The 19,456-nt window shown below is 46.8% G+C and overlaps 1 protein-coding gene across 1 annotated transcript in view; it reads left to right on the top strand.

Annotated features, from left to right (window-relative positions):
* Positions 1-19,456, top strand: part of FRMD4A (FERM domain containing 4A) — a 282,780-nt gene that overhangs the window by 176,896 nt on the left and 86,428 nt on the right. The window contains exons 6-8 of the mRNA XM_039877422.1: positions 6,658-6,714; positions 7,683-7,705; positions 18,027-18,110. Of these exons, the coding sequence (XP_039733356.1) occupies positions 6,658-6,714; positions 7,683-7,705; positions 18,027-18,110 (164 nt within the window). The remainder of the gene's footprint in view (positions 1-6,657; positions 6,715-7,682; positions 7,706-18,026; positions 18,111-19,456) is intronic.

Genomic DNA, 19,456 nt, shown 5'->3' with positions numbered 1-19,456 from the left:
TGCTTCTGTCCGGGGCCTGTGTCCCGGGCACAGACCCCTTTCAATTCCCGCGCTTTCTGTCCGCTTCATCCCAGCTTCCCGTTCATCTTCTCCGGGCAGCAAACCTGAGGTCCCTTCAACAGCGGCAAAGTGAGGGAAGGCTTTTTGTTTTATTATTTTTTTCCAAACTACGAATACCACCTTCCTACTTTCCAGTCTTCCTTTGCCGGGCAGCAGGAAGCACGACCACGGTGGATTTCTCTCTGACTTTCCCCTGCTTTCTACAAAAAAGAGCAAGACGAGACAGTCGTCCCCTGTCCAAGCTGTCGAAGACTAGACCACAGTCAGCAGAGAGCAGGGCCGTAACCGTCCAGTTTAAGTGCAGCAGGAGGGAGTATAAAGTGGGGTCACTGACACCCCACGTGGCCACACGCTCCCACAGCACTTCTGATGTGTTTTAACTCACTAAGGTGACAGGTGCGATGGCCAGAGGCTGGAGGGAACTCTTTTAGAAATCTGCCTGGTTCCGTGGACCGCTTCCCATGGGAATTGTGCCTGGGGACGTTGTGTGTTCCCTTGGGAGTGATGAGAAAGCAGAGCTGTCCTGCCAGATTTTCCATCTGGCTCTCTGTCTTTTGATGTGGCCTCCTCCTTCATCAACTGAAGAGGCCCGTCGTCCGTCAGCCTCCCAGGAGGCAGTGCGCGCATCACACGACGCAGGAGCGGTGGGGTGGACGTGGGTGCTCATCTCAGCTCTGTCCCCACCTTCAGGCTGCGGGTTCGAATCCTGCCTGAAATCGCTGTCAAAAATGAGTCACCGCAATCATTTTCAGTAGCCTCGCAAACAGCAAGCGCTAGGTCCTAAAATGTCAACATCTGTTTAATTTTTTAGAAGGAATCCCATAGATTATAGATCTTAAAATTGGAAGGGAAAGAAAGAAATCTGAGATCCAGCCCCGAATATTCTTCACAGAGGGACAAGGAAATTGGCTCCAACACCGAAAGGCCTCTGTCTCCCTTCAGGCCTCATAGGAGTGATTTGGTTCTTCTGTGATTTAAGTTGGGCAAAGTGAGGGACTGGTCAGAATGACTAACTGCTCAATTATGAATCTCATGTTCAAACCAGTATAGCTTTGCCCAGACCTGAAGAGTTTGGCCATCCACTCTTATCCGTCACATTCAAATTGTACTTGATCTCAACACTTACCTCATCCAAGGATGATAACCAAAGAAGCAGGACCTGTGGACACCATCTGAAGATAGACTGAAATGTGCCTCTTTGGGCTGGAAGTTGGCGCGAGCATTTCTCTGAGTGAATTTTCACGATCACCTTCCATAAGCTATCACTGAATCAGGCGCGTAGTCAGTGTTCAGTAAATTCTTTTTAACTGATTACGTTCCAATCTCAAGGAGCAAGGATTCATGTGTTTCCTAGGAAATTACCAAGTTTGGTGCCTCCATGTACCCACTGAGAGCTGATCATGTCAGAAAAGAAAGAGCTTCAAATTCCTGTTTTATACGTGCCTAGGGGTCTTGTCCGGCCTTCTTTTCTGAGATGTCCACGTTGGTCTTATTGGAGCTTAAATAATCAGCCGTGGGCCACGTTTGTCTCTTCGGTCTAAAATACTATCACTCTTGTTGGAATTGAAATAAGCAGTCTTTATCCCAAATCTTCAAAGGGCCTTGCTAACGAGCAACATGATGTCATCTCTGAAGATGAGAGAAACAAAGCCCAGAGTCAAGTCCCACAGGACAAAGGAAGCAACCGAAATATTAGTCTCAGAATTTCAGAATCGCCGTCCTTAGCTCTTAGTTTGATTATTGCAGGTGTAGTGTCAGAGAATGGAAGGATAGAAGGACAGAGAGGGGCTTTTGTTTTCCACTGTAGAAACAAACTCACGTGGACTATGCCCATGACCTCTAAAGGATTGCCTGGGGTCGTGACACAGGCTGCATGCTGACAGCAGGGGCCATCCCCGTGCCACAGAGAGAGAGGGGTGGCCCAGCAGTGCACCACAGTGGATCATTAGGCAAACATGAAGTGACTCGACTGATGACAAACTGGCAAAGGGCTAAAAAGAGCAATTGTGCGAGATCGCATCAGCCTGATCACACACCACGGCCCCTGTTTGCCTGGGGGCGACTTCGTGCAGTCATGACGAGTTGTGCAACGAGGCGGGGCAGTTACACAGCCACCGGGAGGCAAAACGTGGGCATCGGGACCCGCTGGGGTTGATATGCACAGGGGCCGATACACACACGCACGATGCTGCCCGCCTCTTTAAAAATACATATCTTCCTGAAGATTCCTATATATGCCAAAAAATACTGAAGAACAGGGGCAGAACTGGAGTTCAGATTGTCTATAAACACCAATGAGTGACAATAAATAATACAGACGTGATCTTTGTAGTGTGTCTAGGGTCTGCATTTACGCCTCACCGAACTTGGTAAAATAATTGGAAGAGAAATCATCCGCATTCTGAGGAAGACGGATGACTCGTTCAGTGAGCCGGAGCTGTCGGGGGGTTTTGCGGGGCTGGACGTAGCCCCGGGAACTCTCAGGTGAGAGTGGAAATGGTCTTAAGGAGGACAGCGAGGAACTAAGGAACTATCATCTTTAGACGTTTCAGAGTAAGAAGAAAAGCGGCCACAGTTGGCGACGAGGCATTAGGGCAGCCGTCGGGCCAGCCCTGCCCGCCGTTCTGAGTGGACTCTGCAAAGGCCGTTCTCACCGGCATCTTCTCCACTGACCACGTGGCCCTTCAGTCCCATTTTCTGTTCCAGTTTTCTCGTTAATCTTACGTGACATTTGGAATTTCTGTGGTTCCTGGCCACAGAGGGATGCTTTGCATTACGATTCTCTGTTGAGTGGTAAGGCCCCCACCGCTTCCCTCAGAGGCAGGGGATGGTGGCGAGATCCTGCAGGCCTTGGGGCTCTTGGAGAAAGTCCACCACACCTGGCACTTGGCATTCCCGTGAGGCTCCGTTTGGAACACTTGGAGACCCTCAGAAGGAAATCTTTCTGAGAATATCATCAGCCATTATATAAGCTGCTGATGAATGACCTCAGGCCTCTTCCTCAGCTACTTAATCACCTGGGGTAAAACCACGCTGAGGGGGCGGAGCTGGGGCCATCTTCCCTAGCCCCGCTCTGAACGCACATGCACACACCTGCAGACGGGCACATTTTGTCTTCCTCTACCATTTTTCAAAAGATCAAAGGAAGCAGCTCACATTATCCAGTGGTACGTGAAACAGATGCCCCCAAATACACACCAAATGGCCACGATCCCTACCAGACATCACATTCTCGTCTACCACCATTCCCCCACTGACCGGCGAGTCTGAAGATAAAATTATTGCATGCCCAGCAGACCCCCTAGATTCCCAGGCAAGATTCTAGCTCAGCAAACAGCTCTGCAGGCACCCCATCCCGAATGGCTCAGAGAGCATTGGGGGCACAGAGAAATGTCACACCAGCAGCGCCTGGCTGGTGCCACGTGAGAAATGCCTGCGGGCCTTCCCAGAAGGGTCTTCCCCTGCTCCCCCATCTTCTTTCCCATTTTGTACTTAGTCAAGGGAAAACCCAGCGCCCCTGGAAAGTGTGAGTGTTTTACACACACACCATCTGGTCCCATTCAGCTTATTTTCTCTGCGTGAGCAGAGACACACGAAAGAAGCTACCTCTGGTTGACAGAGGGGTCAGGTGAGAGGGAGGTAGAGTCGTCTTTTAGATGTTCTATGGCAGCAGGTGCCTGGAGGAGGATCTCCGGAAATATCTATTCACGCCTCTCCCCGGGAACTCAGCTGTCAGGGTTTGAAGTGCGATGGGAAGTATGTGGCGTGGGCAGAACGTCTGTCGACAGCTCTGTGCCATCGCAGTGAATTTTCAAAGGTACAATCAGCTGGGAGGGCCAGGTGTGACGGGGAAAGGTATTAGGAACAGAAGACATCAAGGAATCTGGCAGAGACTGCAGGGTAGGCAAGTATTTTCTTCCCAACCGGAAACACGCCTTCCCGTCATCCTAAACTGGTCCCTACGCTCCCCATGTAGGTCTCTGTCCTGACCCCTCGGAGGACAGACAGTGAGATGATTCTTGAATGCGGCCAAGACGAAGGAGACAAGGCGAGAAATCAGAATGCAGCTCCTTTTTCCATCGGACTTTGCAAGTGTGTGGATGTCTGGGCCACTTCCTTCCTTTATCCTTCTCCCTCTAATGGGCCACATTTCGCCTCTCACTGTTCAGTATCTTCACTGGGAAACGGTCAGAGTCAGAGTTGGTGAAAACACCCCAGCGAGAGGCTGGTTCCCACTCCCCCCGAGGACAGATACGGTGAGAGAGAGCTTGGGCGAATCAGGTCGGACATTTAATGGTGCATTTTCAATAGCTTTACTCTGAAAAATAGTACATTATAATTAGTGTTCACTGCAGGTTAGTGTCCAGCAGTCTCTGGGGACTGCACAATGGGTTGTGTAAAGGAAGATCACATTTCCAAGACCTCCCTCCGCCTCCCCCACCCTGCCTCTCCACACAGTGTCCACGTTCTCATCAGCAGACGAGTCAAATAATGGACACAGAGCTGTGTTCACACAAGGGTTGTTTTCTGAAGGTCGGTTTGGAGTTGCACGTTAGCCAAGCCGCTCCTCGGATATTAAATATTAGCCACCGCTGACCTCTGGCTGCAGCACAGCTGTAAATGTTTGACAGAACATACATCCCAGAGCACTAAGCCGAGGCTCTGTCAAGTACGCAGGAGTCACCGCGGGATGCCGATGGGGATGGCAAGGAATGTACTGAGGTGAGAAACGGTCCATCGTGGAAACCCTGGACGGATTTTCTGCTCAATGTGCACTGTGAAATGATTTACATCCTGGTGGGACCTGGTCATCCCCGAAATGCACGGCTAGGCATGCCTGCACCTGCCAGCTCTGACAGTCTGTGTCTACTGCAGCGGCCATAAAGCTCCTGTAGCTGGTTAAGCATAAAGAATTATGGTCCCCCATTCTTCTCTTAGAAGCCCACACTTCTAAGGGGGTTCAATAGCAAACATTGCAAATCCTAAGCCCCAAAGAACCAGAATGATGTCTTTCCCTCGAAAGATACAGTCTTGCTTCAGTGCACTGTTTCGAATTTCAGGGGCCAGCCAGTTCTGGACCACAAAGAAAAATCAAAATCCATGACTCAGGGTTTGGTGTGTAATTCCAATGGAAAGTAATTCCTGTTTTAGCCACCTTCGATGACAGCTGTGGTTCTGAGATGCATTGGCCAAGGCCGAGGCCCGACTGATTTGGAGGAATGCACGCCCTCGGGAGGCCACGTGCTGGGCAAGAGGTTTGGGGGTCGTGTCCAGCCCCATCGCGGCCTCAAAAGCCTCGTGACTTTGGGCAAGTCCCGTACAGTCTTGCGTTTCTCACCTCGGTGTGAGCAGGGTCCGGGCTGGCTGCACCTAGGTCTGTCCAACCTCTCACTTTCTATGCTCCTGTCACTTGCTGCAGGATCTAGTGATGTGGGAAGGAAAACAGAAGGTGGACGTTCTTATTAAACGCTTGATGACAGAAGCCTGCTGTCGGTTCGTTTGGTTATTGCTCTTTCGTGCCGATGGGCTCCGAGTTGCCCTTTGATCTGAACTATACGTAGCAATACAGAGTCGTGCACGTAAATGAGTTAGGAGAGTAGATCTCATGGTAAGGGTTTTTACCACTCACATGCAGGCGTGTGTGTGTGCACACACACACACACACATACACACACACATATACCCAGAGGGACACCAGGGCACTTCTGGAGGTGGTGGATATGTTTATTACTTTGAATGTGGTGATGGTACACAGGTGTTTGCATATGTCCAAACTCATCAGATCGTATATATCAACATGTCCGTTTTTTTGTATATATCAATTATACCTCCATAAAGCTACTTAGAAGGGAGATAAGAACCACATATATATTGGGAAAACATGTATATTAGTTTCTTTCAAAAGGTTTATGTCCTTTGAAGACCATGTTCACAGATCATGATTAAATGTCTGGGGGAAGAACCAATGGGCCGGAAGCATTCCTAAGCTTCGACTGTGTAATAGTGCTGACCAGTAGAACCTCCTGCACTGATAGACGTGGGCCGTGTCTGCTCCAACACCATGGCAGGCAACAGTGACATTGAGCTAAGTGCGTGCATGAGAGAAATGTGACAACTGAGAACTGTATCTTTGGCGCTATTTAGTTTTAATTTACAGACTGACAATCCTATGATAACATGTCCTTCAATAAAGCCTTCCTCCTCCTGGTTCTGAAGTGAGCATTTACGAAGAAAATGCAGTTGGTTATCAAGTAACCTGACTCCATGGATGATTCAGATGAACAGATTTGTACAAACCCGGGACTGACCCATGCCTTCATTTCTCGTGAAGGTTGAAAGATGAGGCCTTTGAGACGACCACGTAGGCTCAGGGCCCCTGGGTCCATTCCGGCCAAGAGCTATGAAAAGCGTGTCAGGGAACCCTTAGGGCCAGGTGATTCAGAGACGTTGCCTGGGGGACCAGAGCGCGTCTGTCAGCGTCTGAGATTCTGGGGACTCCCTAGGAAAGGAAGGCCAGGCCTCTTTTTTGGGGGAGACCTCAGAAAGCAGTTGCTGTTAAAACGCCAACCGCACCTTCCTTGTCGGTCTCCCTTGCAGGAGCTGATAGATGTCGACAGCGAAGTAGTGTTCGAATTGGCCTCCTACATTTTACAGGTAAGTTCTCCTCTCCTGACCATACGCGGAAGAAGAGGAGTAAGACTTTGCATGCATGGTCAGTGGCCACGTCCACAGGCCCGGTCAGTGGCCATGTCCACATGCACGGTCAGCGGCCACGTCCACAGGCCCGGGGTCTCCTTAATTGTTTTTAGCCACGATCGGGAAAGAGCGAGTAGGGATAACACACTGTGGCAGTAAATAGGAGCTTCTGGTATTCCAAAATTTTAAGACGGTGCCTCTCTGTGCAAATTCAAATAACCTGAGCCTCGGGGAAACTGAGATCATTCCGTGACCCCATTTTCTTCAGGTTTGGCGCTCTCCCCCACTCTGGAGAAAGCCAAGTAAATAGCAAGAAGTAATTGCCAAGAGAATCACTTCACACCCCCTGGGAAGATAAGGAAAAGACTTTTAGCTTTATGCAAAAAAAAAAAAAGAGGTATTACTGACTATTAGCAACAACGGCGGGAGAAATAGAAATGACGTCATTCATCTCTCCCTTTGACAAAGATTGATTGGCCACCAACTGCGTTCAGGGCATTAGGCTAGATTCACCAGAGGTTCCAGGTCCCTGCCGCCAAGAGTCTTCAGAACGATGGGGACATAGTCCACAGTACAAGACAGAACAACAAGTAACACAAGATATAGACCGTGCTACCCAGACGCACATTCAGATTCATCATCTACGGACTAGAAAAAGTTAGACCAGGTCCTACAGGTGGCATCTTGCACTTTGTCACGATAACTCACTTCCTTTGGGTAGAACTTGTTAAAGTCTAATTTAGCATTTCACGTTTAAGTGGCAAACACATGCATCTCTTCTTAATTACATTCCCATCGCTGATTGGACCACAGCGGTCGTAAGCTGGGCTTATTTGCGGGGCGCTGTGAGGACTGTAGAATGTATTTCAGGGTCTGTAACACTGGACTGGAATGTTGCACTGATGCTGCATTTTTTTCTTCTGCAGGAGGCAAAGGGAGATTTTTCTAGGTGAGTTTACAGAAGTTTTTATTGTTGTTTAAAAAGGTATGATTTTGCATCTCTATTCATGGAAAGTATTCTCTCTTTTGTAAGAGAACAGTTTGTTAACAATATCTAGTATGACATCCAACTCTCAAGTTGATGATTAAAGCGGATACACCAGGCATAGAAAATACAGTACTAGCAAGGAAGATGTTCTGTAGTAAATAAAAAGCCTAGAGATTACTATAAGGCTGAGATGAGGACCCAGAGTCACATGTGGCCATTGTACGGAGGTTTGTCAGGTTGTCCCAGTGTCTCTGAAAGCCTTGACTCACCACTGGGGCATGGGTAATGCTGCAGAGAACCCTGGCAGCCCTGACACGGGGGTTTTATTTTATTTTTCCCTCTGTTTTAGTCCCCGACCCTCAAGAGACAAAATAGGGAGATGCTGCTCGTGAAAGTATTAAAACAAGAATATCCTGCTTCCACTTCTCTTCCTTCTGCAGACATTGTATCATGTGAGAGGGGACGTAGCCAGCCTTGACCCCTGGGAAACCTTCTGTAATAACCCGCACTGCCGTCTTTCCCTTCATGGCATCCAGCACTGCCTGCTGTTCCCCAGTGTGGCTGACTTGCCTCTCAATCCCTCAGAGTCCCTGCAGACTTTGCAGAACACGGGGTTGTAGGCATCCACCAACAGAGACAGCCCTCATTCCTGGGATTCTGTGGCATCCAACCCCCCCGAGGGAAGTCCGGGAGAGCCCCATTCTTTTAGAATCAAGGTCTAGAGGCAGAAAGATCAAACCACACGTACGAGAAAAAAATGAATCTTCGGGACATAGGATTCTGGCCCATCGATAAGAAATCAGCAAAATCGGTATTAAACACAAATCATACCTCTCCTCCAGGAAAGAATGCGTGTGGTTTCTCATGTTTTGTGGGGTTTGATCTGTAAATGCAACATAAACTGCTTCGGTCGGTGGCCCGCCTGTATTGTCTAGCCCTCTCAAGTTCTTGCTGACTGGTTCTTCAGGTCTTAGCTGCTTTCTCTGTGCTCTCTGTGCGTTTCTAAGGCTTTCTAGCAAAACCTGAAGGCTGTGTCCTCACTCACATATCTCAACAAGAGCACAGAATTATTTTATGATCTAAAACAAGGATTGGCAAACATTTTCTGTAAAGGGCTGGACAGTAAATATCTTGGGTTTTGCAGGCCATACAATCCTGTTGCAGTTACTCAGCTGACCTTTTATTAAGCACAAAAGCAGCCACAGACAGCCGGCAGTGTTCCAATAAAACTTTATAGAGTCGAAAATCTGAATTTCGTATACATTTCCACGTATCACGACATAGTCTTCTTCTTTTGATTTTCCCTTCAACCAATTTAAAAAAATGCAAAAGCCAAGCTTAGTTCCCAGGCCATGTGAAAACAAGCAGAGGGCTGGATCTGGCCAGTGGGGTGTAGTGTGTTGACCTCTGATTCTAAAATGCTGTCCCTTTGGCTCAGTTTGAATATTTGCCTAAGGAGACCTCCAGGCCCCTTTTATTTAGGTTTCCCAAGTTCTTGCTAATAAAGCAGAGGTAGTCATTTTTTATTTTTAACTAAGGCTTTTTTATAGCCTTAGTAGGAGGCCTTGAACACTGTAGGTGGCCAGTCATCATTCACCGAATTTGTTGAATGAAACATTTTCAGGATAGAGAAGCTACACTTTGTCATATGTTTTTTTGTTTGTTTGTTTTTTGTTTGGGGGTTTTTGTTTGTTTGTTTGTTTTTTACTTTGTTACTTTTTTAAGCCTTTCCTTTGGTGTTGGAGTTTGGGGATTTGGGTATGTGCAGGTTACAGAGGTTTCAGGAGTCCCATGAAAAATGGTTTAATAGTCACAGATCCAGTGGCTTCCATTGTCTAGTCTACTTTCTCTGGAGATACTTTTTCCCCCTTTGCTTTTGCCAGCTCTGACCTCTGCTGTAAATATTATTTATTTTTGAGAGTGCCCTGACAGGCTGGAATGTGAACTGTGGACAGCGTTATCTGGCCCTGCAGATCATGGGAATGTGTGGTCAAGGGGTCTCCGGGGGGCAGGAAGCGAAAGCCTGGCCTGGCAGTAACTCACGGCCCCCTAACGAGCTTGTGGAATGCCAGCTCGTTGGCTTCAGAGAAACAAAGGATCCTAGTTGGGCTTCATTTGTCAAAGTGCTGCCTCGCAGTGGGTCTGGAACAGCAGCTGTCTAGAGAGAGAAATAGCTGTCGGGAGGGAGAGGTCAGACACCTCATCCAGGTCAGTTTATCTCCTCCGGTCACCTCCCAAGGTAGAGACGATCTGTGGTTACATGGGACTGACTCCCTGACAAACATCCGTTCCCTGACAGCCCCGTGGTTAGCAGGCTCGGGTGGCCAGGAGTTTGGGAAGAAGGGAAGTCACTCTAAATTCCTCTTCCCAACCACCTCCAGGAAAATCCACCAAACATTGAAGGTGACCCCATTTGGTTCGGTGTCTGGACATTAGACATTTTAGATGTCCCATTGTCATAATTTAGTATTGTAGGAAGTTGTTATTGCCCTGTTCATAATTTGTGGAGGCCTACACAATGTTCGTTTTATTTAACTGAATGGCTTGGACTTATTTTCATACCCTATAAATATAATGTGTCCCTGAACAACATTAGTAAATGAGATGTCAGTTTAGAACATGCAAAACACTGGAGAAGGCTTTCCTAGAACACATGGTCCAGGGCTTAATTCTAACCTTTTCTAGAATCTAGAGGATCAAATAACCTTTTAAACTAATGGTTGCACCCAAAAGGCAAATTAACTCTTTCGAAGCCTGAGCGTCCCGAATCTATAACTTCCTGAGAGGCTATTTTGCCCAGGATGCAATGACTCTGTATATTTACATTTCAATAAATATATACAAATGGCATTTATGCAGAATGAGTATTACAAATCTACAAATTATGGGAGCAACTTTCCTTGAAGGACAAGAGGAAGAGAGTTATTTTCACAGAAGGGAAGTCGAAAGTGCTGACTGACTTTCATAGAAAGAGAAGTAGAGTTCAGCCCGGAACGGTAACCGCGCTTTCTCATGAAACCCGCAGGCTGTTCTGTTTCCTCTTTCCGACTCTTTTTGCTCAGCAGACCCCTGAAGCCTTATTCTTACGTAACTCTCTTTTCTCTCCGGTTAGGGGAAATGCTCACTTCCTTGTCTTATTGAACTTTACAATGAAATATGGGGGTCAGCGTTGCTGAACGAAAAAAGGCTGAGGTCTAGGTAGATAAGGAGAATTGCCCATGATAGGAAAAAAATATATGTCATGCATGTTCCCGTTCTAACATAAGACGGACAGTTCGTAAGATAGCATGAAAGGTCCAGGAAATAGTCTTATCTAAAAACAATATTTTCCCTCTTGTATTATTTTCCTTAGTACAGCATGTAGTTGTCGTATTTCATTTCCTGGTGTATATCTGTGTAAAAAAACGAACGTCCATCAACAATCACGAAATCGGTAGAGTCGGCATTTGTTTAAAAAGGAATAGATGAAGAACTGTTAACCACGGCAGCTTTATAGGCGAGTATTGGGTTGAGAAGGGTCAATATAGTTGAAAAACAAAATGTTCTCATTTGATAATCACTGCAGAACATTAGTCAGTTAGCTTACTCTGTGATATTTATATACATTATTCAGCACAAACTCTGCAGTGGTTTGAGTGCTAAGCACTGGCATTTTCTAGTTTAAAAAAAAAAAATTAACCTTGGGTTATTGTAGGAAAGTAGTATTCTCTTCTTTAAAAAGGTCAACAGAAGGAACACCTCATTTAATGACATTCGAATTGTAGAGTTACATTCTAATTCAGTAGAAGACTTATTGCTACACTGTATTAACCAAGGCGTTTCAAAAACTTGATTTTTGTGTCTTTTTTTCCCTGAGAGGACCTTAACTGAAAACCCAAGCTCCGTACTCTGGTTTTGAGAATCGCCTCACTTTTTGCTTTCTGTCAGCCCTTCTAAAAGTGTGCCAACAAAAACAGATGTAAAAAAAATTTTTTTAAACAATATTTTACCAAATCAGTGAATTGATTAAAAAATATTTTATGCCGAACAGCACAAATAAAGGCCCAAATCATGCCGCCTTTGTTATGAAGAATCATCGATACGTTAACAGGGACTACTAAAAAACATCTGTTACGTAGAATTTTTTGCTAACAAGATTTATTGAAACCAGATCACTACAGCTGTGTTACCCTGGGCCGTCTGTTGGGACCTGGAAATATCTTTGTTACAGAGGACCGGATATGCTGATGCTGGTCATTAAAACAGGATTCTACCAGCATGAGATTTATTAGGGCCAGGAAGCAAGCAGCACCTGAAAAAGGCTATAATACTAAGGAAATTCCCCGTAAAGACCACGGGCCACATGTTGCTGGCTGGTTCAGCATTGCCACAGTCATGTGCCTAAGAGTGCCCTATATCTGCAGACTTGTGTTCCAAGTGAGCACAGGGACCTGAGAAAAAGAAACTAAGCTGTGACTGAATGCTTAGAAGTCAGAGTACCTGGCATCTGTACTAAGTTAAATGCTTGTCCACGTATGACAGCATCAGCGTCTCGGAGTTCAGTGGTGGGTAGGAAGCCTCACTGTGTCCCTGGTCTATCAAACCTACAGGTTTCTAATTCTGTTTCTTTAGTAAAAGAGGGGGAAAAAATGCTTTTAGAGCAATGTCTTAGTAGAAAGGAAGAGCCATCCTTCATTAACGAAGGCAGTTGCTTTTCACACCCATTTGGGCTGAAAAACTCACTTTCATTTCCCCAGACTGCATGTTCATAGCACCCTGTGAGAGCAGTGAGACTCTCTCTCACACACACACACAGAATACAGACCTTTTAATATTGTATCTTCTGTAAACCATCAGACTATGCGTTCACTAGTCCGGAAAGATAAAATGAAATTTCTGTAACCCAAAAAAAAAAAAAAAGTGCCCTCTCAATTTTTGTTCTTTGTTTGAAATCTGTCGTACCTTTTTAAGGAGCATTTGTGAATTTATGTAAATGACACTTGGCTTCCTGGTATCCGAAAGTTCCAGGTTTGTGGGCCTTTTTTGTCAAACTAGATATTGTTGAGGCAGTTGTAGGTTAAAGGAAGGATTTTGGAAGATCAACAGGAAAAGCAGACAAAGAGCTAGTTTTCTTCTAAAAGACTCTTTAGTAACAAACATTTGTAAAGATTTCTATCGTTAAAAAGATGACAATGTTATTTTCTCACCCAACTAACAGACAGCAGTGGAATAGAGTTGCTTAATCGAAAGCAACAGTCTATAAATCACAATTTCGAGCCTACTAATATCGTTACTTTGCACTTACATAAGTGATTTCACTGCTACAACTCAAAACATGCTCAGTTTTAAATCATTACTAGAGCATTTGATCATTTGGGGTATATTTTCCTACAGTTTTTTAATTGGCCTCTTGAAAGAAAACAGCTGGCATTAATCATTCAGAGAGAGATTTGCTGAGACTTTTAGATAATTAGTAAAAAATACTCAGACAGTTGTGTTTGCAATAGTCAACATTTGGAATACAACTTACATAACCTAATAATATCTTGAGTACCCAAACTTACAAATTTCCCTAAAATTGGAAACACCGTAGGAAAAAGTTATCTGTTAAGCTTAAAGCACGTCTATCAGCCCAAAGAAGAGTTTTTATAGGAAGAATTTCAATTTGTATAATTCTCATATATTATTTTACCAAAAACAAAGGAATGGGGAACGTGGTGTTTTTCCATGATTTAAAAAGGACTTTGAGGGAGAAGCAGCTGGAACCTTTCAGCCAGCAAGACCTCCTGAAAGGAACAGAATCTGTGAAAATTTGAAACAAAATGTTCAAGTGGAAAAGTTAAAAATTGTTACAGAAAGCTTTTGTTTTATACACAAAAGTCCATTTTGCTGAGATTTTCAAGTGTGTAAATTTGCATTTTCCCAGCATAGAAAAGTATTCAGATCTGATAATTTGTAGGGTGATAGCCCTCAAATCCTATGGGAGTTTAGATATAAAGTTAAGAGAAAATTTTGCATTATAATAGCTTATCTCTTTTATTAAGCATTGATTTAATATTAGTATATTTTGAGTTGACCTTCTGAATAGTAAAAAGGTTGATGGTTATGACACTTATTTTTTCACAGTTAAGATTTCCAATCTAAAGGGTGACGAAAAAAATTAATCAGTTGCTTCTTGTGCTTTCAAGTAAAATTATTTCCTTAAATTATATATTTATATTAAAAAAAAGTTTAACTTGTTTTGAATCTTACAAATTTAAAACAATTTTAGAAATTTACAGAACTTTCCTCTCACCCCAGGAAACCAAACTCACTGGTCAAAGAGGATGTCCTTCCTTTGATAAGTTAGCACTTAGCATCAGAAATAAAGATAACGCAGTTCATAAACGTGTTGGCGACTTTGCCCCGCTACGGTTGGTGAGGGCGTGTGGCATATTCGTCCATGACATGTGCTGGAATCCCATGCTGGAAAGATCTCAGAGGGTCCCGGGTGCTTCCCTTTGTCTGCAAATGGGAGGAGAAGCCTCCCAGACAGCATCCCCAGCCACCAGCTTCGCGAGCCCTCCCTGCACACCTGAAGGAAAATGCATGACAGAGAGAAGAGAGGCAGGTGTCCCGTTTTCTTGGCTGGGACCTGAACCTCTTATTGGTTCACAAAAGAAGAGGGAGGGAGGAAGGGGAAAGGAAAGGAGAGAAATAGCTTCCTGCTTCCTGCAAGGCTCTTCATGGTCATCAAGGATGAAAAACACCTACAGCCTGTCTTAATGAATCTGTCTCAGAGTTTTTTAGACTCATGTACCACTGAGTAAAGTAATATAGTCCCACGATGCATCTCTGACACAGTAGAGTCCTAGTGTTTCTGAATTCAGAAATCGGGGTGTTCCTTAGCACCCGTGGCAGGGGCTGGGGCAGCCTCTGTGATCTAGTCTGTTAAGGTGTCATCACTACGGCAGGGACAGGCACGCCACATGGGAGACAGAAAGGTCAAATATCGCCTCTGTGAAAGGATGAGGTTTGCCGCTAAGTGGGTAGCAAAGGTTTGTTTCTTAGAGCTTTGTGGATTTGGGGATCGTGGATAATGAGGGCCTATAATAGCCTTTTTTTTACTTAAGAACGAGCTCTCCCTGGAGGGTTTTATCCTCATGAGACGTTTATAGAATCCCGAGGCGTCGGTGTGACGTTAGCACAGTGTTACCGTTGCTGAGTTTCAGGCCAGTCCTTTATGTTATTCTAGTGTAACTTCTGGCTTCTGTGCTCTGCTATTGTAGTGCACATCAGAACCGCCGGTATCAGGAAGAATTTCTAGCAACTTCCCTAATCGATGTAGTGCTACAAATCTTAGTTTTCCGCAGTAGATCATCCGAACTCCCCGTGTTCTGTAAGCAGCGTAGGCAGTAAAAGAGGCACGTCATCTCAAAAAAAAACAAAAAAAAAACAAAAAAAACCCTAAATCAAACACCAGCACCACATTGAAAGACCACTTTTTGGCTGACCACATTAAAAGTTTGGAATAAAATCCGGTTAATGTTAAAATTAAGAAGACTTCGATTTTATTCTGTTTAGCAAATGACTCCCTGAGCCCTTTTTTCCTTTTTCTAAAAATGGAACGTGACCGCTGTTGGAACTTGAACTGTTTTAGGGTGTTTTATAAGTTGATCAGGTGCACGGAAGTCTGAAGAAACAGAAGACGCTGAGAGGGGAAGCTGGGAACTTCTAGCATATTCCATTAGGTTTTAGCTTCACAAGTCTCCCGAGGTAGAGTGACCAGCCTCCCATTAGGGGAGCTTTCTGATCTGCAGCCACGGAGTTTGGCCAGCTCATTCGACAGGGCTGGCCAGCTCTAAGTGACTCCAGATGTTTACACACAGCGGAAAGGCAAATAGAACATTTCTACGTAGCTATCCTTGGGGGAGGTCTAAGAGACATGGATCCCTTCCAGAATAGAATGGATTTGGACGGGCTTCACACCTTAGTGATTTCTCGTTATATTTGTCTGTGTCACCTCGCTCTGGGGGGAAAGCTGGAGAACCCACTGCAAGCTCCAGCAAGGAAGTCAAACCTTGGGACTGTCATCAAGGAAATGTGTTTGCCAACAAACTAGTGTTTGGTGGGTAAGACGATCCCTTCCTCCTTCAGCTCTTTCCTTCCCCTCACGTACTTTAGTACATGGGCTGCCGAAGCCGGCACCCCAGATATACTTAGACGTGCCGAGTGTGAGTAAACCGAAGCTCAAACTTTAGTTTCATTGCCTTTCTCACAGTTTCACCCAAGAAAAGCTCATCACTTAAAAATGCCTGTTGGTATTTAAGGGGCCGCTCTAAGCACAGATAAATCGTCGAGTCCAGTCCCTGTTCTCGGGGACCTTGTAGTCCAACAGAGGAGATAAGATGCAGAAATTCATCCTCGTGGGCCCTCGAGTTTTTGGCGAACTGAACATTTGCCAGTAAAATTGGGAATTGCATTTCCCTGGCCACCAGGAGCTTACCTGTTTGAAAACCTCCCTCCAGTGGCCGACCTTCGTCTACTGAGTCAATGTGGACTCTTGTCACCTTGGCAGTGAAGATCCTCAAAATTCTGTGCCTAATCTGCCTGTTATTTAGCTTTATTGCCCCTTCCATACCACCCACTCCAGTTGATCTCTTTGGTTCAAATGGCACGGCCTCCGTACCGTGCAGCATTCGCTGAGGAGAAAGATGAAATTTGTCCCCTTTTTCTCCATGCGGTCCCTCCCCCAAAGCCCGCGCTCACACCAGAGTGCCCAGGGGCCTCTCTGTCCTCTGAACTTTTAAATTTGTTGTTCAGATTAACATGATCAGACACGGCCCACATGGTCAGTTATCTTTTAATTCACACCTCTCGCCTCCCGCACTAAAGTGTGAGGGCCTTGGGGATGAGGGCTGTGGCCTGTCCTGCTTTGTATCCCTAACTATGCCTCCGTGTGGCAGGAGCCCCGTGAACACCTCCAGCTTGTCGGTTGTGCCTTGACAAAGCCTTGCCTTCCCGCTTAGAGGATAACAGTCCCAGTCCTTGGATTTCTGGGTTCAGTCAAGAACGGGTTGACCTTTTCCTCCGGGTTGGTTGTTCAAAGCCGGAATTTGCAAACGTCGCGTTTCTTAGTCCACTTGAAAAACGCCCATTCCGGGAGCAGTGGCAATGTCACCGCCCACCAACCTGGTGTTTCTTCGTCACCACAGACGTGAACTGAAAGTGTGGGCATGGTTTTGCCCAGTGGCACTGGGGATTCACAGGGTGGCTGCTGGCTAGGTGGGGACACGTGGGAGAGCATTTCCTCCAGTTAGGAGCGTGGGTATTGGGCTGCTTGCTCTTCCCAGTGCTTCGGAAGTTCCATGTCCGTGACTCCAGTGTGCCTTCTTTGGTATTTGCTTATCGAGCTGCTATCTCTTTGCTTTTTAGATATTACTGCCCAAGGTCCTGGTGGCCAATGTTTGTTTGCCTTGCTTGGTGTGAGCAGCGTGGAAGCTGCTAGCATAGCTCAGGTTAGAACTGTGGGTCTAAGGCAGAGCTCCACAGGGTGAGCTTCTGCCACCTCTGCAGGGCCCTGAGGTGCTTCGAGGGCCAGTCGAAGCAAACACCCTATAAACACCAGAATCACCCCAAAGCGGGTGCTGCTACTCACCTCTGGAGGTAGAGTGGCCGTGAACGCCCAGATGCCCCGGTCTGCTGAGTATCCAGACAGGAGTAAGGCGTGCAGAGGACACTTGGTTAAAGCTGGGGGACTTTAAAGCGCCTTCTGAACCTGAGGACGTGTGAGTCTGTGGGAAGGAGAATTTCTGGTGCCAGGACCTCCTCCTCGAACCAGATAATCCGCTCCCCACCTCCAGTGTTGTTTCCAAAAGTGATTTCTCTGTCATCTTTCGGAAAACTGTTTCCAGCGCATGGCCAAATCCTAGCCAAGCAAATTGGCGTCGTGCGCCAATGAGGGAGACATCCGTGGAGCCCCGTGAGCCCGTGGTGGGTGGGGCGGGGCCGTGAGGGTCCCCCAGCATCTTCTCCCATGCCAAAGGGAACTCTGCGCCCAGATCCGTGCTCTCAGAGGCCCGGTCGGTGCCGCTCCGCACGCAGGTTCGAGGAGCCGCAGCCACCGTGAGCTCCGGGCTCTGTGTGCTATGCGTGCTTTTTCCTCCCTATGGAATAAATAAATAAAGGGAAGCACCGCTCCCTCCCAGCACTTTTCATCAGAAGGGAACAGGTGCAGGGTCTCTCGGGCGAGGCACGGAGGGGCGGTCTGCACGGAGGGCGAGTGAGTTTCTTGGCACTCGCCCTGTCCCCGCTTCTCTTGCAGCAATGAAGTGGTGAGGAGCGACTTGAAGAAGCTGCCAGCGCTTCCCACCCAGGCCCTGAAGGAGCACCCTTCCCTGGCCTACTGGTAAGGGCGCCCTCTGCGGGCTCAGATGTCCCGGGGGGTGGGGGGGCGTGGGGGCGTGGGACTCCAGGGTGGTTCGTCCCCCTCGCCGCCACCGGGTCAGCCTGGCCCTGGATGCAGAGCGGCTCCAAACCGTCTTCAGGGGCTCGGGTGTCTGTGAAAGGTTCTCTGCGTTTATTTAAATGGCGCAGTATGTGTGAGATCTCTCCTTTCTCCCTTTTCTTTCTTTTTTGTTTTTGAAAAAGGAAAACCTTCTAAGATTTCACTTGGGAAGCCTCTGCCTCCTTGGAGAGCTTTTCGTGTGCGGCTAGAGTTTCCTTTTGGAACCTTCGTCATCTGATGACAGGATGTGCGAGGGTTTCAGATGGGGCGGGGGAAACTACGAGATTTTTTGTTGTCGTTTGGTGGGTTTTTTTTCTCAGAGAAGTTGAATCTTTTATTTTCCCACAACATCTCATATCTCCTGATTTAGCTGCCATGTCACGTTAGGCCGTAGCTCATCTGTCTGACCTAAAACTACTGATTCTGAATGAATCAGGCATTTGAAAGGTGCCCAGAGTGCGGTTCTGGTCACAGTCGAGCGGGGCTTGCCGTCCTGGGTGGAGTGTTAAAACCCTGCTGAGCTCACTAGCCTGGACCACTCTCCTTAGAAAAGCACGAGGCAGCTTCCCTGGTGTTCTTTGTGACTCCTTAATAGAAAGCATCATCACTGCTTTTGTTAAAAAAAAAAGAAAAAAGAAAAGAAAATTAGAAATCGCAGAACAGATCAGTCCTGGTCAGCTATGGCGTGTGACTCTTTCGAGCCCTTCTGCAATGTGCGTTATGAAGGTTACAGATTCCCAGCATTTCACCTTGTGTGGACATTTTGCCAGTCCACACACTGGTTGTCCCATCGTTTGGGTGGCTTTAAGAGATGCCTTCGGCCGGAGTAGGGAGTGTGGACGCAGAGGGCATTAGCTGGAGTAAACCCGTACAAAATCCTTCCTCCCCAAGAGGCCAGGGCGTGGGGCAGCCGGGCTGGAAGCGCGGGCACCGAGTGCTCCCTTCGTGGACAGGCGTCCCCCGTCCCGTCTGCTTCGCTGCCATTCTTCTTCTGGTGACATAGACATCGATAAACGGAGGCTTTCTATCATCATAACCCGTCCCCAAAGAACGGAATCTCTTTAACCTGCAGGGACTTTGCCTGTGTCGGCGTCCAAACGTCCAGCCTGGCAGTCTGCACATGTGACCACAGCCAGATGACACCATTGCCCTCTGCCTGGTTCCTTATGCCCCTGGGCCTCAGCTCCTGCATCCCTGCAGCTGTTCCTTTTCAGTCACCAATGCTGAAGGAGGCAGAGACACAGGGA

This window comes from Pteropus medius, unplaced genomic scaffold, assembly GCF_902729225.1.
Source record: "Pteropus medius unplaced genomic scaffold, Ma_sr-lr_union100, whole genome shotgun sequence".
In the NCBI taxonomy this organism is placed as follows: Eukaryota; Metazoa; Chordata; class Mammalia; order Chiroptera; family Pteropodidae; genus Pteropus; species Pteropus medius.
The sequence above is the reverse complement of the archived record's forward strand: the minus strand, read 5'-3'. Positions and strand labels throughout refer to the sequence as shown.